Source organism: Pieris rapae, chromosome 3 (assembly GCF_905147795.1).
Source record: "Pieris rapae chromosome 3, ilPieRapa1.1, whole genome shotgun sequence".
Lineage (NCBI taxonomy): Eukaryota > Metazoa > Arthropoda > Insecta > Lepidoptera > Pieridae > Pieris > Pieris rapae.
Window position 1 is genome coordinate 3,850,980 of NC_059511.1, and position 16,421 is coordinate 3,867,400.

Below are 16,421 nucleotides of genomic sequence, written 5' to 3' on the forward strand. Positions count from 1 at the left end.
ACCGTTTCTTAAAGTTAGACATATTTTTTAATTGACATTACTTAAAGTCTGTATTTTTTACTATAATAATTAAAGTAAAATTAAGTTTCTAATTTAAAAAATGTAAGTGACATTCATTGACTTTCCACGTTTGTACCAACTCACTTATGATAAAAATATCTCTTGGTTAAGGTTGGTCATGTCAAACTTTCTCCCTATCGGCTCCAAGTTAATCATCCCATCGCAAAGTTGAATTGCAAGCTTTTCCGTAGATTTCAGCATATAAAACGATTAGTAGTAAAATTTAGCAGTAATTACCCATTTTTGTGATGGGACACCTCAGATTTGGTTGTGTGTTTATATGGGTAGGTATTAAAAATATAATGTAGTTGTCTGATGGGTACAATTAAATACAAGGGTATTACACTAGGTAAATTACCTCTAGATATACAACGCTTATACAGAGATTAGCTGCCGTGGCCGATTGAACATTAAAAAGACGGTAGTAGACGACTTATAAATTTCAAATAAATACTGTATAGAGCTAGCATGAAATAACTTGTAATCTGTGGCAGATTATGTCTTCAAATCTGTCAAAAGAAAATTCATCGTACATACACAAAATAAATTCCTAATGGGCTTTCAAGCAAATTAATACAAACAGGAAGATGAACGGGCTGGTGATTAAGATCTGGCAGACATCAGTGTTTGTTCTACTCGTGTTTGCTGCTTTCATGTCAATTAGAGCCCTTTGGAGAGCTACCAGAACCGCCAGGATCCCTTGTCACGATAGCTGCTAGAATCGTGAACAGTCTTGGTATAAATTAATATTAGAAATTAGAACGTTTACTGTATTGTTATTTATAACAGTATATAGATGAGTAACAAAGACGGCGATGAACAATGGCGAATTAACACATTTGCCGCCAGTAGACTATTCAAATTTTGCCGCCCCTTCTGACCTCTGCATTCTGATACCCTACAGTCTACACAGACAAAAAATGGTATAAGAAAATATTTTAGTATTAAAGAACTAAAAATTATTCTTGGTTTAAAAAAAAAATCATATGAAAAATTAAGAACTTACAGTATTCTTATTACCTGTAAAGTAATTTTCTAAACTAATAACATCTAACCAGTTTCTAATCAATTGGTTCATTACAATTATTAAACTATATAAGGATACTTGTACTAATTATTGATTAAGTGGACAAAAAAAGATGAAGTTTGTAAATTTACTAAGCAGGTTTTTAATTTTTTGAGTTTCCAGTAAGTAAAGTTTTTAATTTTTGCTGAAGCTTGATAATTATTGCTACATTTTATTCCTGATTAAACATTAGAAACTGAATATCACTGAATAAAACAATTTTGCTAGCGTTATTTAAATATTCAATTACCCGAGGTGACTTTTGTTTTGACAAAAATTCCCCACTTTGACAGGTTCAATTAAGTTAATCTTTATAACATTTAGATATTTATATATTTTTTTTTATTTCTGTAAGACAGAGAAAATACTAATTTGCCGCCCACTCAAATTCGCCGCCCTACGCTCCAGCCTACTCAGCCTGCTGGTAAATCCGCCACTGATGGGAACCCCTGTAATGAGTTTTAATATTTTTTTTCCAGTTCTGCTAGGTGCATAGTTTATACGAATGGAAGCGTGCACTAAGGTGACAAAGCTAAGGTATGTGGAATTTGGTTCAATTGATATTGTCTTATTTAAAAAAATTTTACTGACTTACTTATAAATCTATAAAACCGTTACTATATAAAATAAAGAACGATTCTGCAAGAAAGAAAAAAAAAACATTTAACAGGCACACAAAATAACACTAACAAAAATATATAAAAAAATATTTAATTCGCAGTGTTATTTCGGCCTCATTCAGTATGCTCGCTGTGGACACTTGGGCAAGCCTTTTGACTATAACATTGATATCTGTGTGAACTTTGAGAATTTTTATTTCTATCGATATAAATCCATAACACGCATTGATCATATGATAGTATGACAGCCACCGAGCGCAGGGTACTTTGCAACTTGATCCCTCCTGCTTCCGAAATAAATATTCTTTGTATTTAACTTTAAAGGTACAGATTCAATATTCCGTAATGGCGGATAGTTATCACAAACTTTGTTGCACTGTACTTAAAACTCTCTCTGAAAGCCGTAATGTGAGCAATTGGAATGCTCATCATATTTAACAATGTAGCCTTAGTCGGATATGTATTACCAACAGAGTGATATCTGAGTTCCTGTTTTAACGACCCCAAAAATCTACCATTCAAAGTGTAATTGCCTTATATATAATTCCAACTTGATTAGACGATTACATAGGCAACTGCATATTTATATTTGGTAAAACATTTTTTTTTTGTTTGATAATTTCCTTTTATAATATAATCTTCACTGTGTTGCAATATTATTTATTTTTACAGAAACGAAATGGAATATAAAAGCGTTATGTTGGGTGGCCTTATTTACATTCTGTTAGTTGGAATATGTAAGTTTTGACACTTTTTGTTAATACATAATATATTCCATCGCACTTGAAATTCATTAACGATTTTAAGAGTATATATGCAGTGGTTTGTAATTATTCAGTGATTTGTAATACATCGTAGAATTCAGCAATGTAAGAAGAACATTTTCCGATTTTCTGAGCTCTTCATACTGGGATGATGAGAAGGAAAGAGAAAATAATTGGCGACTAAAAAGCTGTAGTAAACTTGAGGTAGTCTCCTCATCATAAATCTAGAGCAAACAGCGCAGCAAAATATTTTAAAGAGTCATTTCATATATATAAACTAACAAAATTTCATACATTTTTATTTGAAAAACCTGATTTTTCTCTTTAATGCACGTTGCAGTCAAATTAAAAAACAGCATTACAAGGCTCTAAACTCTTTATAAATCTGACGGTAGAGGTTCTTAATTAAATGTAGGTTCATACCGATGAATAAACATTTGAATATTAATAAGCATATTTTTTCTTACATTTATTTCAGTGATAATAATAAATGAAGCATTCTGCAAATCTATTTGCTTGAAAAACGCTCAGCGAGCTGCCAATCAAGCAATGCCAGACATAGATTTAAATGAACGGAAGCCTTCAAAATCCAGACCGATGTAAAATATAGTGTTGAAAGACATACTAGATGGCGCTGTACTAAATAGTGAAATAAAACGGCAATTCTTATGTAGTCTTTTATTTACTTAAAAATAATTAAAGCAGTTATAAATACAGCCAACGCACTCTAGTTGAAATGTTGTAGACCATGTGCTGAGGGCTTATTATATTAGAATTCCTTACGTTAGTACCATTATACATAAACGTATTATTGTTTCGTCTCATTTAATTAAATCTGAATTGCGTTTGACGAAAAGAGATAAAACAAAAGTATACGTGACATATTGGTATATCTTAAATTTATATCACAGTCTATTCTTCAGGAAATATTTTGTTCATTGGTACGGCATTAAATATTTTGTTAGCGACATCTTGGAAAACTGAACTTAAACTCTTTTCATAAGCGTCTTTTAATTCATTGAACACCAAATCAGAATTTTCGTTCAGGAACCTGTAAAAAGATTTAAATATAATCTGTTTTAAATCCCATTATAGCTCTTTATGGGATATTTATTTTTGTTGTTAAAATACTATAGATTTTTATTATATTATCCACAATGGGGTTCATGTAATCTAAAGAGGGAAGTCTGCCTGACATATTTTGTCGAGGTTTGTATGTCCGAAAATATTTGCAATCACCGTAGGAGCAAGTATTAAGTTTGTACATATAAAAATCCAATGCCGTGATTCGAACACCAGACCCGGGGGTTGAAAGTCGAACCCTTAGGCCAATATATATGTTAAATAACGTTATATATATTATATGAATAGTTTTTTGAGAAGATAATAAAATCATATTATTATATTTAAGCAGGTTTAAGAAGTTTAGTAATGCATAACTTCAACCTAAGTAATGATATAAGCGCTACCTTTTAGCCTTTAATTTGTCACTAGGTGGCGCTGTACTACATTATTTCTAAAATACCTGTATTTACCACCTAACAGCGGTCGCCGCTAGATGGCGTTTTTACTTACAAATTCATCTGATCGCCCAGTCGCTTGTCCCCATTGAACAAATTGGAGAAATTCAAATAGACTTTCTTCGGAATAAACTTAACTCGGTAATCGCGAATTCGCATGTATGTTTCCCCATCTCTTACTATTGGCTCGCCTATTAAGTCGTGCTTCACTACCAGGTTTACTAAAGACGAAGTCAACATATTAAGTTTAAATATAGTATATTCTGTAGTTCCTTATTTTTTAAATAAGTAAAGGATTTATTGCATATAAAAAGAAAACAATTGTAAGCTGTGCTATCTTTTTTGAAATTGACCGAATTTTGGTTTAGCACGTACATTATATCAAAGCTATTATTCAGAAAAACTTTCTATTAAAAACGGTTGGTTGTTATTAAAGTGATATAATGCGTAGAAAAAAAATCAGCAGCATGTATGTTATATTAAATTTTTCTCTAGTTCTCTTCTTATAAACTAAGCCACACAAAAGAGGGGGCCGGCCTTCCCAAATGTAGGTAGACACCTAAATTTGGCGGGAGGTTTGTTAAGAAAGTTACGCCAGAGTTACTTTAATTTTAATTTAGGATTTTGTATGCAACCCATGGTTGCTCGTTAATTTTTCAGACAAATCTACTTACTAAAATAGCAGTATTTTGTGTCTTATAAACAAGTTACCTACCCATAGTCACATTAGCAATGCCTTTTCCCTGTATGGGTAGAACTAGGATTCTGCCCTTCATGATATAGTCTGCGATGAACTCCATTTTAGGTGTCAGTGACTCCGTTCGTAGTCTATAGTGCTTTAAGTCTGCCCTGGAAAATCATAGAATAATAACATCTAAAAATCTTGCACAGAGTAATATCATTTTAAGAGGATTATTTAAAAAAGCACCCTTTGTCGCTCTTCTTTGCGACAGAATACGCAACGACATCCGTTGTTTCAAACGGGGGACCAGTCAAGATTTCTTGACAGTTGTGTATGTAGAATTTAGAAAGTCGAAAACTAAATTTGTATTAAAATTTGTCGACGCGAACTGCCATTCTCATATAAATTTAGTCTTCGACCACTATTTTATGCCTGCCCACAGAAATATTTCTGAACCAACTCCACTTAGGGTACTTCAAAAAGAGCGGACCAATTCTTAAAGGGCAGGCAAAGCTCTCGCGAGCCGGAGAACTTTGCCGCCTATGGGCACTCTCAATGCCATTGAGAGGTTGCCCCTAGTTATATAAAAAACACAAACAACTATCATTGTCGACTTGTCTGATTAAAAAAATCAAATATTATAAAGTTTTAATTATATAGACTGACTGAATCTCTAAAGATTTGATGATGACTGCCGTGCCCCTGGATTTTTCTGGATTAAAAGCTTTTTATTGATGTAATTTTTTGTTACAAATTTCTTTTTAGTTTCTGCTTTCTCTTTGGTTTTAATTTCTAATTTAAATTTTAATCTTACTTGTAATGAGTAACGATGGTTTCAGTTAGACCGTGCAACTGAATATTCTTGTAATTCTGGGCGATGACAACAGGACCGGCGCCAGCTTCTATGTTCATACCCGACACTGATAATGGTTCTAGAGGAGGTACTGCGAGTTCTGATACACCTGAAAAACCCCAATACATATTTGGTAAAGTATTGTAATTGTTAACAAGCCTTGATAGGTCAAATGTGGGATTCCCCGAAGTTATCCAAAGTCTTCATAATCTAAAATGGCGGAGAGTTCATTGCCAGTTCTTCCCTTCAGTTCTACGGCCTTGATTTGAGAACTGGCTGTAAATGTAAAATAAGAGGAATTTCATAATTTTTTTTGACGTTCATAAGTGTACATTGTGTATATGAATAAATGATTTTGAATTTTGAACGCAAAGTCGAGTAACATCGAACACTTATAACTTGGCGGGACTGATTTTCACCGTAGTTACATTTATTTAGTCTCCGTCCCGAATTGCAGTATAAAAGCATTGGGAAAATTATGAAAAAAAAAGTCTAAAATGTTCATGTGTTTGGTGACTGTTAAACTTTAAATATTCACTCGTCGATGGTAACTCTCAAATTAAATAATGATTTTAAATAAAGGCTGCGACAAAATATATCCACATTATAATGGCATACTTTAGATTTTAAAAATAGAATAATGTCAGTCATGAAAACAGAATGAAATATACCTTGCTTGTCTAATATCTATGCGTGCGTTTAGACGATTATTTCTTTTTGTATTCATTTACTAAAGTAATGATCTTAAATTTGTTTTGTATTAATGTATACCTTACATAAAGTCATAAATTAAATTATTCTCTAACATTTATTGACTGTTAGGCAGTACGAGGTTAATCGGCAGTGTATTAAATACGTAAAACAGTAAAGTGCGATATTGGGTTTATTATGTATTTAATATTAGACGTTTATTTTTTTTTCAATATCATAGTATAACTTTGCATATATCATACATGTTACAAAGTATGATAAGTATCAGTTAGAGCTGATATTTATCATTAATTAAGAGGACTACGCGCGAAATATTATATCTTTTAAGCAAAACACAAAATGGCATTGACCCGTACCTTTCTTCATCTTCCTGAGCGCGTCGGGCACCGCGTGCTTGAGGCATTCGTCGATGGCGACGTCGTTCTGTCGACATCTTGTAAACTCAGCCGCTGCAACAATTGCAACAGTCAGGACTAGTGGCATTTAGCAATATTCACGTGTTTTATTCGCGTGTCTGAATACAACTTCGAGATAAATCTACAAAAATCAGTTTAGTTGAAGCGTCTTTTGAATTTCGGATATTTTAAAGTAGTATTATATTATTCTAGAAATGGAGTGTTTATTAGTTATAGTGTCAATTTTTGAAATCAGTCGAGTAATTTTAGAATCTTTCGTTACAAACATACAGATATTCAAATCTTTTTCACTCTTATCGTGTTTATAACAGATGGATAACGATAACCTATGGATTTAATATGGTACCAATCAAAAGCTAGATCTCAAATAAAATACATTTTATTTAGTACACATTACATGTATGCTAGTAACTTGTTATAGCATAATTTATGTATAAAAACAATTCTTATAAGTTTAGTTTTATTAATTACATTCAGATACACATATAACAATGAATAAATCATAGAAATGAAACATGCGTCGAAACGTGTTTAACGATTGTGAATAAAATATTTGTGTTGGAAATACACAAATAATTTAAGAAGGAACCTATATAAATTGGATTTAACAACAATTATCGACAACTAGAAAAACTCATGATTTATTTAACCCCCATTTCTTGTGTATTTAATCCAACTAAGTCGGAAATCCATCGTTAGGTGACACAATTCGGTCTGTCCGGCCTAATTTTACCCGAGTTATTTGAATAAAATTTTAAGATATATGGGTCAATATTTGTTAACCCAAATAATATCAATGCAGGCCAAATTTTACGCAAACAGTGCGTGAAAGAATTCAAATAAACTTGACCTTGTATTGCGTAACTAGAGTCAAACACCTTTTAGTCTCGAATACTCTTTACAGGTCTATATATATAAAAAAAAATATAAAATATAAAGTTTTACATAATCTCTAGTTTCTAACATAGCGTGTTAACGCTGCGACGAGAAGAAATATAAGTAATTAAATAATCAATTAGGCTAATTTCTATGCATAAGAGACTGCAACGAATAAAGACGTGCCCAAATCTTTATAACTTTTTTGTGCGGGAGCTTTCTCCTGCTTTAACTGTATGATAATATAACCATCCCTTTTAGTTTACAATAATGGCAATACACAAAAAAGATTTTATGATTTAAGAAAAAGGTTTTGATGAGTTGAATGTAGTCAAATTGTAATATTTATCAGACCTCGTCAAATAATATATGTTCTATGCGGTTTGACCTGTGTTCATTCTTAGCGAAATGATGTTATATATTTGAGGTTAAATAAATGGACTATACGAATTTTTCAATTCGAAGCCGGTGTTTCTGTGAAAGATCTTAAGATTCAAGCAATTGAGGGAAAACCAGCTCTCAAAAGGGGAATTTTAGCCCGTTTTTGCTACTTTGTAATTAATTATGGAGTGTGTAGGAAATATTAGACAATCTATAATTCATTGCGCGCGGCAAGAAAGCGGAGCTACCAACTGTACGCTACAAACAGTGGGAATACAAAATTAACCTCTGATATTCCTTGATTAAGGTGAAAATAATGTTTATAATTGGTTTAGTAATTTTATAGTTTATTCATTACAAGCAAAATATCAATCAAATTCACAATAACATTAATCTAAATAAGTTGATACAAAGTATTCTAATAAATACATAATATACTTTACATACAATTTGTATGTAAGTAGAGTCAATTTAAAAACAACCCTACCTGGTTCTTAAAATGTAGAAATTATTTGAAAATAACAACCGTAGTCCTACAAAATGTACCGCTAAGTATATATTTATTTTTGTATTGCAATGTGTATTATTGTGTGTATTCAAAAATATGTTTATAATAATATCTTAATTATTTTACATTAAATAAAACACACAGACAAAAATAATTTATTGAAAAAAAATTGCAAATGCCGCATTAGTTGTCTCGTTAATCCATTCTCAAGATTACATTTTTAACTGATTTAAGCTGTTCATATGAATACATGCAATCAAATAAGCCACGGGGTTAGCGGGTAAATGGTAGTACAAGATGTTAGGAAAGGGCGTAATATTCCACTTGTCTTACAAAATAAGAGAATCGGGGACGAGGCCGGCTGCAGTTGCCAAACCCTGACCACAATACACTCGACAAATTACTCTATATAAACATACTAGCTTTAACCCCTGACATGGCTTGATATGGCTTTCGTCGCACATTAAAAAGAACTAAGATCTAAATGCGATTTTTTAAATGTTATTCGCTTTACATCTGTCAAATTAATTATCGTAAATGGTAGATATAATTGTTAAGAACTCAAGTTAAACGATTGCCACAATTTCTAGATGTTTCTAAATTTAATACAAATCAGTCTCAAATAATTTTTATGTTTAGGTTATTTAAATGCGAAACATTTGAACATCGCTAAAAACGTTGACGCTTGAATATAAAATACTTTCTCTTCATAATATTTTCCTACAAATTTTAAAATAGACATGTAAGTCGCACGCGCATCCTTGCTAAAGGCCTAGACCGAAATTCGTGGTGAGTTGTTTTGCACACTGAATTTATTATATAGAAAAGGAATTTTCCAGAAACATCGCTACACTAAACCTCCATAGTAATACATAAAATCTAAATTTTAAAAGTGTTTGTACGATTTAACTGAAGTTCTCTTTCTTACTATCAAATTGTATATAATAACACATTAACTTAAGTTAAAAAAGGCCTTGACTATGGGATATTAAGCAGCCTCCTGATTAATGATCACTTACTTGTCCTAAAATTATACAAAGAACGATGATTACATCGTATGTAATATTCTTCGTTCAGTCCTGGCTTCGGACGGCTGGACTTTATTGATGATCAAATAGCTAGTTAGACATAAAGGTATAAAGGAATTTTTTCTAGATATGGATGTCTTATATGAAACATACATCTCTTTACTCTATTGTCAATAGTTTTCACAGCGTACGCGATAAAGAAATTACAATTGTTCCTTTTCACACGTTGGGTCACATTATCGTTTATCGAAGTATTGATCTAACCTTTTAAAAATATGAAATAGCCTATGCTTATCAAGGATGCAGGATTCCAATTGCGAATAAATTTTTAAAATCGGTACACTATTTGGAGGCAATTAAATGCAAACACACAAACACTTACCAATATTAATGTAGTGGGAATTCTGCAGCAGAACTTTCAATACATCAGGTGAACATGATACTTAAATAGCTACAGTATTTCAAGTATAATTGGTGCTCTACTAAGCGGTGGCGGTTGAACTATGAAGATGATTTTGTATCAAAATATACTAGAAATCAATTAAAGCGACACGAAAAAAACCGTAACCATGCCTATTTATCATCGTCCGTTTACGCTATTTTCTTAAATGGAATTAAATATTTCCGTATTACTAAGAATACAAATCACAATATCTCGCAACGTAACTACTGGTTAAGAATAACTTACGTTTATATGCAAGGTTTGTCTCTATAAGGAGCCAGGAAGTTAATGGCTTACTTCTATATTTACTTAATAGACACAGGTGCAAAACAGTATTTTGGCACCGAGCAATATAAATCAAAATAAAGAGAGACTAATTATGATTTCAGCCGTTTGAAGCTTGCCGAATCAATTAATTATAATCTGTGCCCGATCAGTCTCTTTAAGTTTTTATATATAGGTACACAGCTGGATGACTTCCATGATGAACGTTACTCCTACGTACCAAGAGATAAAAATACATAAATTACATCAACATAATACAATGTAAGGCATTAATTAACAAACAGTTACATAATATATTTTAATAAATAATAAATTTATTCTTTATTTAAAATAATTATCATATAACCCTTAATATATAATTTGAGTTTCAAAATTTTTATTAAGGTGGTTTAATATATTTAACATGAATGAAAGTTAATTTAATTATATAAAAAGCAGATCTAAATTCCTCTTTCCGATTCTAGAATTTATAACAATTAAGACATTGAATTAACGATGGCGATGACTGAAATAATATATATTACGCTTTCTAAATTTAAATATTCTTCTGTGTAATACGCAATTTTATATATTTACTAAAGGCCGTTCATCTTTCTTTAAAAAATAATAAAAAATGTATAAATTTTCAACCAACTTTATTTTAACCAATAGACTTTACTTCGAAGCACTAAATATTGTTTATATTATTTAATTTCTTGTAAAAATCGGTTGCTCCAGAAATAAAAATAGAATATTATAAAAGATCCCATCTATTTTCTGCTATTAATTAATATAATTATCAAAATTTATCAGAATAAATACTAGGCCTTTTGGCTACAAAATGTATCCAAATCCAAATATATCCCAAATTTATATAGACTGTCCCGGTTCGCACGGAAGAACGCTTTTTTCTAATCTAGGAAATCTATACATATAGCAATTACTAAGAGATACTACTCAAATAGTAAAGATTTTTTAAATTTATGTCAAGATAAAAACTAAAACGTATTACACTGAACTGACATTAGTACTCCCTCGTATGAAATTAGACTTAAAAAGAAAATTCCCATTAAGGAATACAGAACGACTAACGTATTAGGATAAGAGTCGTTACATAAAATTTACGGTACAATAAGTTGATATACGATAACGTTATAAAGCACTCGCGGAGAGCGTAACGAAAGTTATTACGCAACTTGTACTTATAAAGATTACGTACGGTTTTCACCAACAATCTCTAAGCATTTAGTACGTTAGGAGGTATAGACAAACGTTAATTTTCGTGCATGCATTATTTATAATTTTACGCTGTGGATTTTTGCTAGCCAAGCCTAAGGCGCCAGATTATTTTGGTATAATTGGTTTATGTTTATTATTGTGTAGTTCCGTCGCTATGTTCCTCACATATAATTTAATAATTTTGGATTTTTTAAAAATACAATTTTATATTGGTTGAACATCCGGTCGAATTCGTATAAGTTTTATCTACTAGGTGTTCATTTTTAAATTATCCAAGGATGTGATAATATAAAACTATTACGAAACGATGTGAAATATTTGTTTAGACTTGATGGTCAAACAGAAAGATACCCGAAGTGTGTATGATCAGAGAATTAGATGCGGCTGAAAAATCATAATTAAACGAAACGATTTTGTCTTTCGATTCTGTCTTCTTATTTATATTCTTTGCAACCGAGTGTCAAAAGATGTGAGTGACAGAATTTTTGATACTGTAACTATTATAAAAAGTAAGTGAATTAAATAAATCAATATTTTATTACAAGATATTTAATATAATATTATTAACTATAAGAAAGTAGAGACGAATACGTAATTTGCTGAAACTTTACATGAAAAAAAAAACAACTTTTTGTCTAAGAAATAAATAATAATAACTAAGTAGATATTATAAAAAAGTTTATTAACCGTAATCGGAAGGTAGTTGGATGACATATATGTTGGCAAGTATTGACGCATGCAAATGGGTCCATTGCGAACAGAACCTTCGCACGCGCGCCCATGAGCCTTTGGCCATTATTGGCTATTTGCTAAGGTTAATGACATGACGGCCTCAGCCTAGGATTATAATGGTTGAAGGCCTAATAAAAACAGCAAGAGTAAAACTGAGGAACTTGTTGAACTATTGGAAGCAAACTAAAAAATCATAGAACATTATCTTGAATAACATAAAGTTAAAGATTTTAAATTTAATATATACCAATAACATTGATCAGTGGACCCACACGTATGTTCTTAATCTGGGACGTAGATAGGAACATTATAGTTAAGTTTAAGTACAAATAAAAAAAAATGTCGAAGAAAGCACACCACCAATCACGAACCTTATAAGGACATCTTATATGCTGAGCAGTTTTAAAACAAAAATATAATAGTTTTAAATGAACTAAAAATTGAAATGATTGTATTTATTATATAATTTATACATTTGATTCTAAAGGGTACTTGGCGATGTGAGCTGAAGTCTGAGCCATCTCGATCTCGAACCATTGACGGTTAAGACGTAAATCTTACACATCAGGTAAATTGTAAACCTATTTTGTGTTACCTTTAATATTTTTAATCCGAGATGGAAATCCATTAGCGCATAATCATCCCCTGACGCCAAAGGCCAGGCCAAATATGACTCCTAGATGTCAAAATTCATTACATTTTTGTCGTATGGGGCTGGATAGATAAGTTTTCACGATTCACGAAGTATTTAATACTTATATGTGCAGTTAAGGTTGTGGTTTCTATTTGCAAATTACACCTTGCGGTGGTATTTATGAATATTAATAAAATATAATGCATTCCTTTGTTTACGAATTGTATGTTTGCTTTTGCATATTGTATATGCAAAGTTATAGGTTCTAAGAATCTTTTACACACAATGTAGCAAGGTAAACATTGAAATAACACGTAGTTCAAATAAATAATATGTCAAGAAGGGGAAATCGTAGTAACCATTTGATTATTTAAAATCATTTTTATACTGAAACTGCTGGTACAGATTTGATAACTTGACAAAAAGAATCTAATACGAATAGATAAAGTTTGACTTTAGCGTCCGTGAATAACTATAATGAATAAATATGAGGATCCAAATTAAAACAATAAATATCTATGGATTATCATTTAATGATTACTTTTGAGTTCGATAGTCAATTTATCTCTATATCTAATTAATACGACGACCAAATATACGCAGGAAAGCACAGGATAGCTAGTACAAGTTTTTTAACGAATTTTTTCACGTAAAATATTATAAAAATGTTAATTTGTTTTGACTAACTAGGAATAAATTAATAATAATCAACCCTAAAACCGACATAGTGATTTAATTAAATTTTTGTTATATAAACTACGGCATAGTATGCAGTTTAAAGCTCATCTAATCTGGCTTGGCGTGCCAATAAAGATAATGGAAATATTAATATATATAGAATTTAACTACTAGATAATATATTTTTTGAAATCTTTTTTTTTATAATTTGGGCAAGTTAAAAATACTTACGCAATGAATTTTCTGCGATCACTGAACTTATAATACAAAATAAAAATAAAAACATTTTTCTTTCACTAAAAATCATTTTTATCAACGAGTGCGAACTTGACGCTCTCTCGCAAACAACTGATTTCGCGCGCTTTTCACTGTCATATATATTTTTTTATTGCGTATGTAAATCACAAACAAGTTTGTTTTGGATGCAACTTTAACATTATTACCATCCCTTCACCAACGCGTGAAATATTTCACCACTTTCATACGACCTTCAATTTCAACTTAAACAAATATTATGGTTCATATTGCTAAATGTTTCTGGTTTATAAGGTCGGCCACTAAGAATTTTCAAGTTTGTAATATTTTGTAGGTAGGTATACAAATAGAAGTCTTCTTAAAATATGTCCTAATGATAGAGTTTTAGATCTCAATTAGAATGACGTAGCAACAGAAATCATACAACAATTGTTAATTTATAATTCCGTAATCGGTAGTACGTACTTAGCTTTAACTAATAACCGAGAGTTAATGTTTTTTTTAAACCATCAACTAGGGACATTCACATTGCCTTGTTTCATTCCTTTTAACACTTTGTACTTTATGTTTGAAGAAGTTCAGAAACACCTTAAAAGGCAGCTGGTGTAGCACATGTAGGGTGTGCCCACTAGCATACCTTTCAACAAAGGCAATTCAGGCTTGGTTCATTATATATTATATTATTATGTATTCTTAAGAGCATATACAATGTATTAAGTGTGTCCAATTTTCATAAAAAAATCCTCCAAGTTAAAATTATCTTTAGTCAAAATTAAGAAGAGAATAGTGTGTATGTAAAAAATATTAATAAAAGATTTTTTGTTTCAAGAGCATATATAGTTAAACCATAATTTAAATAAGATTCACATTTTTGATGAATAAAATAACTTTTATATTATAACAACTTCATCATTATTATTGTTTGTATAGTCATAGTTAAGGTGATCTGCATACTGCCTGTAACCTTTCTGGTATTTTAAGGCTAGAGAATCACCTGGAAGTGTTCTATTAAACATTGAATCACCGTTTAAATCCAGCTTTATTATTCCAAAATAGACAGAGTCTTTATCCTCCTTACTTTTTATCATTTTTCTTTCTTTAATAATTAAATGTTCTTTAATTGGCAACATCAAAATCATGTCCTGTACCTCATTATTAAGTTTTACTTTAGCCTGAATCATCCCATTTGTAGCCAGATCGTTTTCATCTTTTAATGGCAAATTGCACTCCATACATCTTATGTTCTCATTAAAATCTGCATTAAAAGGAACAGGGAACAATCTTTCATTTAAATAAAATCTATAAATACACTTATGTTTTTCTTTATTGGCAATACTATGTATTCTTGATTTTGCCGAATGGCATTCAAAAAAGTTTGTATTTCTAAAGTTTTTTAAGATATCTATGTTATGTTGGTCATCTGTGTTGAAGAAACCAATTTCTTCTGTTGAACAATCGTCATAAATTCTGAATATATCATTGGATGAGTTATTACTTTCAGACTGTTCCTTTATTGTATCTAATGACACCTTTTTGGGTGTACAGTTGGTTATAGATTCTGTGGATTGATGAAAGTTCTTATTTAAGTAATGTTGGTGAACACCGGTCTGTCCGTCATGTTTAGTCTTTTTAGCATGAACGGTTCTATTGCAAAGATTATCAGATTTTTCAACTCTATCTGCTATTCCTTTGCAGTCACCACATTTCTTGCAATAATCAAAATTTGCTTGAGACACATGGAACATGCAGTCAGATTTTGTACTTTTGAAGGTTTTTACATTTGTTTTGGTGTTGGAAATGACACCTGTTGATCTACTTTTTCTATGTTTAGATGCTGGATTGATTTGTTTTGATAAAACAACCTTTTTCACAATGTTTGGTCTATGTACAACTTTATCGCATTTCATTGGTTGTGAAACGCGTAAATGTTTGTTAAATCGTTCACATAATATTACATTAGATGATTCACTGCCTTTTTGTGACATTCTATATATATTTTATTTTTGTAACACTTGCAAGGAAAATATATTAATAAATAAAAGTTGTAAGCAGCTGTTGCCATAGAAACGTCAATGCAAGTATATCAATATATGCAGTCTGTTGGGCCATGCCCTCTAGTAGAAACTATATGAAAACAGCAGTAAAATCCAAATCAAATATTAAACGGTTTTCTTACTCTTTATTTCAAGAAGTCTGATATATTATATTACTTCAATTGTATAAATTACTTTTTTATACTTAATACTTACTTTAGAGATCTCTATTGTTAATATATGAATGCATAAAGTGACACTTACAACTAACATTTGAGGTCGCCGTCCGGCTGTCTAACGCAACGCACGTGTCGATTGCGCGCATTCGGACCCGATTTTATTTTTATTAACTATCGCGGCTTTTATTGAAAAGCACGTAATAGTTGCCCTGAGGTGCAGTCACAAACCAGCTGAAGCTACTATTTGGTGACGCCCGCTCGCCGCCTATCCTGTAACCCTTTGGGATTCGGGAAAAGCGGTGGAGCGCGCAATGTACCGGTAGTTTCGGGTCGTGCGTGACAGCCTCCTGGCTTCAGTTAAGTTATTTTTATTTTTATAACATGAAGCGCACTCCGCAGATCGGCGATGATAAGCAGCCGCCCCGCCCGCAGCGCCCACGCTCCTATGCCAGTCGAGCGAGGCCACCTGCGGATGCTGAG

At 31.5% G+C, this 16,421-nt stretch overlaps 1 protein-coding gene and 1 long non-coding RNA gene across 3 annotated transcripts; one reads left to right on the forward strand and one right to left on the reverse strand.

Moving 5' to 3' along the window:
- Positions 1 to 567: 567 nt before the first annotated feature.
- On the forward strand, positions 568 to 3,173 carry LOC111002957. The gene is made up of 4 exons (XR_002600563.2): positions 568 to 796; positions 1,606 to 1,663; positions 2,419 to 2,483; positions 2,989 to 3,173. It is a non-coding gene; the product is annotated as an uncharacterized LOC111002957 (long non-coding RNA).
- Positions 3,174 to 15,832, reverse strand: LOC111002956 (protein takeout). Of its 2 annotated transcripts, XM_022273262.2 has the most exons (6): positions 13,706 to 13,851; positions 6,633 to 6,725; positions 5,527 to 5,674; positions 4,746 to 4,879; positions 4,086 to 4,251; positions 3,174 to 3,561 (listed from the first exon to the last, which is right to left on the reverse strand). In XM_022273262.2, exons 1-6 carry the CDS (start codon positions 13,779 to 13,781, stop codon positions 3,423 to 3,425), a joined length of 756 nt encoding a protein of 251 aa, XP_022128954.1. In that variant the 5' UTR covers positions 13,782 to 13,851; the 3' UTR covers positions 3,174 to 3,422. The 2 variants fall into 2 exon arrangements, 1 of the variants encoding a protein (XP_022128954.1); XR_006751310.1 differs by lacking the exons at positions 3,174 to 3,561; positions 4,086 to 4,251; positions 4,746 to 4,879; positions 5,527 to 5,674 and having other exon boundaries at positions 13,706 to 15,832.
- Positions 15,833 to 16,421: the final 589 nt, after the last annotated feature.